Consider the following 10,553-nt stretch of genomic DNA (forward strand, 5'->3'; position numbering starts at 1 on the left):
TGCTGAAGGGAGTGGAGCATCTCCCGTGTGAGGAAAGGCTGAGGGAGCTGAGGCTCTGGAGCTGGACAAGAGGACACTGAGGGGGGACTCATTCATGGGGATCAATATGGAAAGGGTGAGTGTCAGGAGGATGGAGCCAGGCTCTTCTCGGTGACAACCAGTGACAGGACAAGGGGTAATGGGTACAAACTGGAACACAGGAGGTTCCACTTAAATTTGAGAAGAAACTTGTTCGTGGTGAGGGTGTCAGAGCCTGGCCCAGGCTGCCCAGGGAGGTTGTGGAGTCTCCTTCTATGCAGACATTCCAACCCGCCTGGACACCTTCCTGTGTAACCTCATCTGGGTGTTCCTGCTCCATGGGGGGATTGCACTGGATGAGCTTTCCAGGTCCCTTCAACCCCTGACATTCTGGGATTCTGTGAAGGGCTCATGCTTGCAAATAAAGCTTATTTCTTCAGCGAGTGAAGAATTTCAGACTATGTGCCAATACTCTACAAAAGTAACTGACACACAAAATTCTCCGCTCACCTTGTATTTTCGTTAAATGAAGGAGTGTTTTCCCCTTCAAAACATGTTTCCAAGGCCATCGCTTCTATTCCACCTATGTTTTTTCTCTCCTTTGCCTCACACACGTTTTCTCCTCTTCAGCCCTAGAAATTTAATCGCTTTATTTCTTTTCCACTAGAGAGAAAAAACAAAATCAATATTGTAGCCAAGAAATGAGGCAGAGCATGAAGCAGCTCGGCGGCCTAAGCGAGCACACGGGATTAAAAGGCACACAATGGGGTCATTCAGGAAAACATAACGTGAGGTTTGTTCGCTTTTAAGATCTGAGGTTATTCTGTTGATTTACAACGCGGGGAAACTCAAAAGCGTGTAAAACCTTATACAAACAGTTACAAAACAAGGGGTGAGGGATATTCCCCGAGGTTTGAATGAAACCCTTTGGAAGGTTGACATTGGCTGGACTGATCTCCAAACCAGTCGGGCCTACAAGCATCTATAGTGAGATATTATGATTTAACTCCTTCAAAGGAGCTTTACTATGCCTCCCTTTCTAATATTAAAAAGAAAGTAAGATTTTTTTATCTTGAAACACAGGTATATACGTGTAAAAAACTGAATGGATGGCCTGGTCAAAAGAGTTGTGGTGAACGGAGCCAAATGCAGTTGTTGGTCGGTCAGGAGTGGTGTCCCCAGAGCTCAGTGTTGGCGCCAGTTCTGTTTTATCTCTCTATCAATGATCTGGATGAGGGGATCAAGTGCACCCTGAGTGGGTTTGCAGGTGACACCAGGTTGGGTGGAGTGTTGATGTGCTGGAGGGTGGGAAGGTCATACAGAGGGGTCTGGCCCGGCTGGATCGATGGGCTGAGGCCAATTGTCTGAGGTTCAGCAAGGCCAAGTGCCGGGTCCTGCCCTGGGGTCACAGCAACCCCAGGCAGCGCTACAGGCTCGGGGAAGAGCGGCTGGAAAGTGCCCGGCGGAAAAGGAGCTGGGGGTGTTGGTGCCAGCGGCCGAACATGAGCCAGCGTGTGCCCAGGTGGCCAAGAGGCCACCAGCATCCTGGCTGGTACCAGCACTGGTGTGGCCAGTAGGCCCAGGGCAGTGACCGTCCCTGTGCTGGGACCTGGGGAGGCCAAATCCTGAGGGCAGTTTTGGGCCACTCAGCTCAGGGCTCAAAATGGTGGCCCCAGGGGCACCAGAATCACTTCAGGGCTCAAAATGGCGGCCAGAGGGATGGTGGGATCACCTCACAAGAAAGGCCTTGAGGTGCTGGAGAGAGTGGAGAGAAGGGAACGGAGCTGGTGAGGGGCTGGAGCACAAGTGTGATGGGAGCGGCTGAGGGACCTGGGGGGTTCAGCTGGAGAACAGGAGCTGAGGGGAGACCTTCTGATCTCTGAACTGCCTGAAAGGAGCTTGGAGCCAGGGGGGTCGGGCTCTGCTCCCCAGGAACAAGCGCCAGGAGCAGAGGAAACGGCCTCAAGTTGCGCCAGGGGAGGTTGAGGTTGGATCTGGGAACAATTTCTTCCCCAAAGGGCTGTGGGGCATTGGAACAGGCTGCCCAGGGCAGTGCTGGAGTCACCATCCCTGGAGGGTTGGACAGACGGACATGAGGTTCTCAGGACATGGGGCAGGGACAGGGGTGGGGAACGGTTGGACTCCATGATCTTGAGGGTCTTTTCCAACTCAAATGATTCTGTGATTCTACAAATAACCCTAATCTCACCCCAAACCCCTCTGTTTCCTCCTCCTTCACTCCTAAACAAGAAAACTTGTCCCTCATTTCCTCAGGAGTTTTATTCTTTTTATGACTTCCAGGAAGTTAATTGATTACATGATGTTAATTGATTACAGAGATGGTGAATCAGCCATCACTGATCAGGTAACCAGAGCGCTGGAACTCAAACAGCTTCTAATACTGACAAATTCAGCGAAGTGGTTTTGAAGTATTCCTGTCTGAAAATTATGCATTTAAACATAAAAATAACAAGAGTCTACACAAGTCAGAGCTCATTCTTCTCCCAGTCAAGTATGATTTTCCCGTCTGCTCTATACACACCAATTAATAAACATGAAGAAACGCCAGAGGAAAAATATTCACTGTACCCACTTCATACATCTTTAATCACCCTGAAATCAATTCAACACCCTGCACACAGTTTAAAATGCCTGTTTTACAGACCCGGTAAGCAACGGATCACCTAATTAAATCCAGAAATGGCATTTCCCAATCAATGGAAGGGGTAGACGTGCATGTAGATCTTACAAGCACAAAAAAATAGAGCACCCCAATGCTGCCCGCTTCAGCATCAAAGCCATTTGTCTGGCGTTCCTCCGCACTCCCCACAAATGTGCTGAGGAATGCCAAAAAGAAAGGGAAAGAAGCCTAATTTATCCTCTCCGCACACAGCGCTTCTGAAAGAACCGGGTTTTCTTGGCCAAAGAACTAATCTGGTATCAAAGACCCAGCCTTTCCACAGAATAATGCGGCAAAAATTTAATTTTAAGTTAATAAGAAAGGCTGAAATCAAGCCTAGAATTATCTTTGTCCCACAAAGAGTATGCAAAGGAGGATTAAAAGCCGACTGTAGAAATCCTATCGAACATCCTTCCATCTTCTACAAAAGCAGAGGCTTTCAACGTAGCAATAAATTAAATGAACAGTCAAGTGTAAATCAGGTCAGTCCTCACACATGTAGTTGTGTCTGAGGTTCGACAACGAGCACAAATGATACAGATTAGGATAAAAACACACGTGAGAATCCCACACCTCCTGTCCTGCCACCGAAGCGACCAGAGGGTGGATGATGCTGATTCCCTCCGTTCATCGTGACGTCCCATAAAATGTCATGGGTTCAACTTGGTGGATAAAACTGAGTTTGTAATTTGGGAGATGAGCAAAGGGCCCAGCTCAGGGATGCTTCTCGCTCTTGCGGAGGTTCCGTGGAGTGAACCCAAGTCACGGGTGGGAGAGATTGATGTACCTGAGGAAGAGCTGGAGCTTCTCACACCCCAAAAGGATGGAGCTGGGGTCACTTGTGGCCAAGAGGAGTTTGGAGGGTCCTAGAACAAACCCATCCTCAGCAAGCAGGGTGATCAACCCACTGACATTGGCCACGTTTCTGTTCACCTTTCCACAAAGATTTCGAGGGAATTAGACCGTACAATTTTTGCTTCGGATTTTGCAGCATGAGTCACAAACGTAAGAGCATCAGCTCGCACAAATCCTTAATCCTTCTGGGGAATCCCTCGGAAAGATCCCCAACATTTCAGACACACAAGGAGAATATCAAACCTTTGCACCAACATTGAAAAGATAGTAATTAATATGTTGACTCGTGTGTTTGCCTACCAGCCACACCTGTTCTCTATCACAAAATCTCGTAACCTCCTGTGTGTGTTATATCGTAAATTAAAGCTACATTACTGTCATATCTCTTTCTCAACGCTCTCAAAAATCCCACGGAGAGGCTGCCATTTGAAGAAGCAGGAAAATCAATTAAATCGAAAAGCAAATGAACCCAGACCTTGCAGACAGCATAAAAAAGGCTGACAAGTGACACGGGGAGACACCGCGCATTTCTACGTACAAATGATACAGCTCTTAGCCAGGGCTTCTCCTTAAATCATCAGAAATAAGACTATTTTATGCTTTAAAATGAAGAAGATGCATTTGTTGCTTGAGGAGGAACAGAGTGGATCTTGCAGCGAGATCACAGATGAATTGTAAATGCGATTCAAAGTCTCCTTCCCCAAAATACTTTGGTGAATGTCGTGCAGGATAAAACTTGCCAAGCAGCAACCCTTGAATATTTATTTCACATTCGTGTGCTGCAGAGGCTCCTTAAAAGCGCCTCGGGGCACTCTGAGGTTAATCCACCTTGGAAATGCAGCTAAACAGAACCCAGGTGCACAAAGAGGTTTTATTAAAAGGCGTCAGGTTCCTCCTGGTGAAATGAGCCCAGCTCTCCTGGACCTACGCAGGTGTTTGCCAGCTGGGTCAGGCTCACGGGCTGCGAGAGAGAAGGAAAAATAGCTGGGATGGAGTGAAAGAGTCCAGGGAATGAGCAATGCAAGGAGAAGGAGCAGAGGAGCAGCAGAAGGGATTGATCGTTCCCAAAAATCCAGGGAAGGGGGTGATGGAGGGTGTCACCTTCGAGTCCTCTCTGAGAGGAAAAACAAGTGGGGATTTGGGCCAGACATGAGGAAGAAATTGTTGGCCCTGAGCCTGGCCCAGGTTGGCCAGAGAGGTGGTGGATGAACCATCCCTGGAGACATCCCAGGCCAGGCTGGACGGGGCTCTGAGCAACCTGAGCTGGTGAAGATGTCCCTGCTCATGGCAGGGGGGGCACTGGGGCAGCTTTGAAGGTCCCTCCAACCCAAATTATCCTGTGATTCAGCCTAGAGAGAGAGTGACCATCGTTCCTTGCCCCACACATCTGAAGGGGGGTTTGCCTTTCCCTTTCCACCCAAGAGCCAAACACACAACCTGGTCAAGACAATCTCTTTAAAATGGTTTTTACCATTTTAGAAGAGCTGCAGTGAGTAGTTTAGACACAAACCCCAGGGATGGGACTCGAGGTCAAACACAGACCACTTTGTGTAGACATCTACATCTGAGTTGGCCGTCAATACACCTTGTGGAGGCTCCATCTGAACATGAGCAGCAACTTCTTTGCTGGGAGGTGCCAGAGCCTGGCCCAGGCTGCCCAGAGCGGGTGTGGAGTCTCCTTCTCTGAGACATTCAAACCCCCATGGACCCACCTGTGTCATCTTCTCTGTGACCCTGTGTGAGCAGGTGGGTTGGACTGGATGATCTCCAGAGGTCCCTTCAACCCCAACCACCCTGTGATTCTGTGAGCTCTTTTAGGACACAATCCAATGGCTCAGAAAGTAAACCAGACCACATGGGAGATGCTCTTTTCTCAGCCCTTAACATTAAACCAGCTCAGGAGATCACTCACATCCACACTGCAGGGACCTAAAATGGGGCAAAACGATTCTGAATCTGGTTTGACCAGGTTAAATTGTGTGTGGATTGAGGTCTAGTATAAGGAGTCTGAAAGAAAACTGAGAATCTTTGTCAGAGAGCAAGTGGAGGGTTGGATGTGGGAAAAGGTGGAAGGGCACAGTCACCTGGAATGGTCTCATCAGTAATTTGTGGCCAAAGAAAGATGAAAATATATCCATATTGTTTAGAGATTTTTATGAATAGATAAAGAGTGAGAAATTAAAAAGACAGAACTTGTCATATTCCTTTTAAAATTTCAAATAATCTATTGAATAAAAGCATTTTACCTTCCCTAAGTATAGCGGGGAAGGAACAGCAACATTCCTTCACAACACGTAGAATCTAAACAGGTTTGTCTGAACCGAACCAAGGGCTTCCAGCAGCAAAAATTGAGCTGGAAAACAGCTTTTCTGAGCATTGTGGCAATGGCAGGACTGGGAAAGTGTCGTGCACCGAAGTGACACCAACTCCTTGGAGGTTTTCTAACCAGCTTCGCATCTTCGGGCTCTCAGATTTTATTATCATTTATTATTCAGTAATAACGACAACGAACACGGAGTCTCACCCACCCAAGGCTCACGAATCACAGCGTCTAATTGGTGTTTTAATCAGCTTCTGGTAGGGAAAATGATAACGGTATGAACTGCAATAAACGTTTTTATGGTTTGGGGCTTGAAGTTGAAGAAGTTCTGGGAGATGTTGATTCTTCATCCCTGATTCCGCAGAATGAGATGAGATACGTGACAAAGGAAAACCAGCACATTTGGGGCAGGTAAAGTGAATTCTACTACTAAAAAGGCAAATGAGAGCACTTAAGTCCGTTTTAAAGTTAACCTCAATTAAAACAGCAGCTTACAGAAGGTTTAAGCTAATTACAGGTTGGTTTAATTGAATAGTAAACAACACTCAACCACCATTCACCGGTGATGTTCTAAAATATGGCGAATTAGCAAAGTGGAAGCAACCACTGGAGCACAAATCCGGCGATAAACGTTTCCCTTGGGAATTTAACACTTCTTCTTTCACTAAGAAACTCTATTTAAAAGCTTCAAATAAAAAGAAAATAATAATTTCCCATAAAAATTAATCTAATTAAGATCACACCTTAAAAATCAGGGAATAAACTGTTCTTCACGCTTCCTTTAAGGAGGCTCAAGGATGGCAAAATTAAGAATCTGAATAAATGTATATGGAATGTCAACCTGTTGAGTATGTGCCAAGGGTGTCTCATTGCCCCTAACACACCAGCAGCCCATTTGCTACATTTTATTTCTCTTTAAATGGACCTCTCTCCATAACCCACCACCAACAAAGAAGCGAGAATGAGAAGAAAGTCAGATCAAAACCTTTACCTCAACGTTATTACACTTTGGGTGTTTTTATTAGCTTGTGGTTAATTAGGAACTGATAAGTAGCTAAATGATAGAAGTTAAAGCAATGTAAATGAAGACAAAGAATAGAAATTAAGAATTAGATAGAGCCTGACACTTGTAACGCAGGAGACATGGCTGCTTTCTCTTAATAATTGTTGAGAACACCCGCAGGACTTGCCAGTCTTTGAGATATAAAGTATCTATATTTTCCCCCTTTTTTTTGCAATAAAACTCCAGGCCTTTCACTAAATACTCAAACAAAATCATATTTTAAATGTTCTTCTAATACTATTTGCTTAGCAAAGAAAATAGCTATTTTTATTTTGTATTTTTTTAATTAATACTCTATTTTGGAGTTGTGTCGTAAGAGTTCAGCCCACTGACTCCTTACACCTCTACAATGGGAAAAATCATTTATAAATCATTTATAAACATCCTTTAATTTCTGCTTCAGTGTCCTATGTTCCAACAGTCACTTGTATCTTCCCCTCTTGGTTTTGCCACTGACAGAACTCAAGACCTCGTTAGATTTTTTCCGGTCTGATCTGCCTCCAAATTCTTCTTTGTTTGGCACATCTGCCATTAATTTATCTCCATTTCCTACGAATTCTGGGAAAGAAATGGCTAAAATGTCTAAAATACGATGGTTTGGGGTGAAACCAGTCTCATGGGGGCCACGATCCCTACCATATATATATATTTTTTATATATTTATTTAACTGCATGGTATAATTATGGGCTGATTCCAATGGGATGAAGTTTAACAAGGCCAAGTGGCAGGTCCTGCACTTTGGCCACAACAACCCCCTGCAGCTCCAGGCTGGCACAGAGTGGCTGGAGAGCAGCCAGGCAGAAAGGGACCTGGGGGACTAATGGACAGGAAGCTCAACATGAGCCAACAGTGTGCCCAGGTGGCCAAGAAGGCCAATGGTGTCCTGTCCTGGATCCAAACCAGCGTGGTCAGCAGGACAAGGGCAGTGATCCTTCCCCTGTGCTCTGCATTGGGGAGGCCACACCTGGAGTCTTGTGTTCAGTTCTGGGCCCCTCAGCTCAGGAAAGAGATTGAAGTGCTGGAGCGGGTCCAGAGAAGAGCAACAAGACTGGGGAAGGGACTTGAGCACAAGCCCTATGGGGAGAGGCTGAGGGAGCTGGGCTTGGTTAGTCTGGAGAAGAGGAGGCTTAGAGGGGAGCTCAGCACTCTCTAGAACTACCTGAAGGGCAGTTCTAGCCAGGTGGGGATTGGGCTCTTCTCCCAGGCATCAGCAATAGGACAAGGGGGCATGGGCTTCAACTCTGCCAGGGGAAATTGAGGCTGGAGATTAGAAAGCAATTCTGTGCAGAGAGTGGTCAGGCATTGGAATGGCTGCCCAGGGAGGTGCTGGACTCACCGGCCCTGGAGGATTTTAAACTCAGATTGGCCATGGCACTTAGTGCCATGATCTAGTCAATGGACTGGAGTTGGACCAAGGGTTGGACTGGATGATCTCTGAGATCTTTTCCAACCCAGTTGACTCTGTGATTCTGTGAATCTTCATGGTGATTAATCAGCAGGAGTTTTTAAGATAATTTCCTGTTTGTGTTGCCTTTTGATTTATTCAGAAAGCAGTCGTGTAGAATTCACTCATCCAAACCAGAAATCCTCCTTCCAGAAAGGTCAAGGTACAAATTCTACCCAATCTGCACCTCCATTTTTAAATCAAATCATCTTATGAAGTGCCAGAAAGCAGCTTCTAAAACATTCCGGATGGGGTGAAAGCAGATCTAGACCATCTACATTGCAGGGATATGAAGGTGGAGATGTGAACACATGCTAAAATCAAATCAAATCAAAGTGGGAGAAAAGTGGCCTCTTGTCCAAACCATCCTTGTGCTGGAAAGCACAAAATTGCTGTTATTTTTGTTGTAGGAAAATAACTGTGCACTCACGGGCTCATCTATCACTGGAATCCGCAGGTCTCTTGCATCGCTGATATTTTTGAAGAGACTATTATTCACTATTATTTTATTCCGAACCTCTAATGCTTTGACTGTGAGACCAAAGCTCCTCCGAGTATCTCAGACAAAGCAACACTAAGAAATTCAATGGGGAAATAAGAAAAGTGGAATAAAAACGGGGCAAAACGCAGAGTATCGACCGTTCTCCTCTCCACCAGCTGAAATAACCATCAAAGTCAATGAGAATATTCTGTAAATGAAGCAGCCGAGAGTATTTAATATCCATTCCCATTTCGCACGTTAGGTCAAAGTCAACACCCGCAACTGGCAACGCAAATGGAAAGAAGGAAGTTTCAACACAACAGGACACTTGGTAGCTAATTATATTATATTAATAGCTAATTATATTCAACAAAATGTTAGAAGGAGCATTTTAAGGCGGATTTTATAAGGTGCTTCCAAGATCTGAAGAGCAGCCAGTAAACATGAAACCACAGATACGCCTGAACTGAGATTTTCTTTCCAAATCAGCGCCGTTCAGCTCCCCACTAGTTACATAATTATGATCAACATATTTCAATGCCTTTTTTTGAGTATTAAAGGTGACATTTTGAGACAACTCTGTTCTAAAGAGGGACTTTAGACACCCAACTTGCTGTTGAATGTAAGATTAACTCAAGCTAAGCGTAACTTGGAAACAAAACAATCCATCAATAACGCAGATTAAATCAACGCCTATAACAACAACCACATGTTCTCCAAACCCTGAGCTCTCGCTCGCGTGATTTTCATTCCTACATCACACGATCAACATCGGAGGCAAATCCTCCAGCTCCCAGTTGACCCCGTAGTAACTTTTTACATGCTTTGTTATTCTAAAAAAACCTTTTTTGATCCTTTTCTTTAGAATTTCCAGGGCATCCTCTCCTTGTGAATTCAGATCCATTTCTTCTCACTGACTTTGTCACGTTGGATTCGCCCAAGAGTTTTGCGTTGGCGTCGCCCAAGAGTTTTGTGTTGGTTTCACCCAAGAGTTTTGAGTTTGTTTCACTCAAGAGTTTTGAGTTGGTTTCACCCAAGAGTTTTGAGTTGGTTTCACTCAAGAGTTTTGCGTTGGTTTCACCCAAGAGTTTTGCGTTCATTTCACCCAAGAGTTTTGAGTTGGCTTCACCCAAGAGTTCTGAGTTGGCTTCACCCAAGAGTTTTGTATTGGCTTCACCCAAGCGTTTTTCCTACAAGTCACATTCCCACCTGTCTCCCTCATGAGAACTCTCCCTTCATTAAGGGATTAACTCATTAACGACCACCCGCACACAGACATTCATGAAACAGCTGCCAAACGCCGGTCCTACCTGTATACGCCATGTTCTTCGGGTTTCCGTAGGGAGCCCCAGGTTGGACGGGGCTGTAAACAGGGTTCATGGTGGAAGACCGGGAGCTCTGAGGACAAAAGAAAAGCAGAATTGAGTCAATCACCTCAATTTATCTCCAAAAAAGTTGTCTGTGTAAAGAGTCTTTGGCTACACGATAGCGTCACCCCGTTATAATTCAAGACACAGTGAGCTGTGATGGAAAAGGATTTACAACGAGACATTACAACCAGGTAGCGTAATTAATAATTCAAGTTGGGGATCTTTCAGTTAATTCCCTTAACTTCTTCTGCCTACAAATGTACCCGGAGCAGATTAATTTTACATATCTCTGCGTTCAGAGCGGCTTAGGATTTGCGACCC

The 10,553-nt window shown here is 45.4% G+C and overlaps 1 protein-coding gene across 1 annotated transcript in view; it reads right to left on the minus strand.

Moving 5' to 3' along the window:
- Positions 1-10,254, minus strand: part of FAM168A (family with sequence similarity 168 member A) — a 98,168-nt gene extending 87,914 nt beyond the window's left edge. The window contains exon 1 of the mRNA XM_080361064.1: positions 10,173-10,254. Coding sequence (XP_080217190.1) covers positions 10,173-10,242 — 70 coding nt within the window. The 5' untranslated portion in view covers positions 10,243-10,254. The remainder of the gene's footprint in view (positions 1-10,172) is intronic.
- Positions 10,255-10,553: the final 299 nt, after the last annotated feature.

This window comes from Nesoenas mayeri (genome assembly GCF_963082525.1).
Source record: "Nesoenas mayeri genome assembly, chromosome: 1".
NCBI classification, from domain to species: domain Eukaryota; kingdom Metazoa; phylum Chordata; class Aves; order Columbiformes; family Columbidae; genus Nesoenas; species Nesoenas mayeri.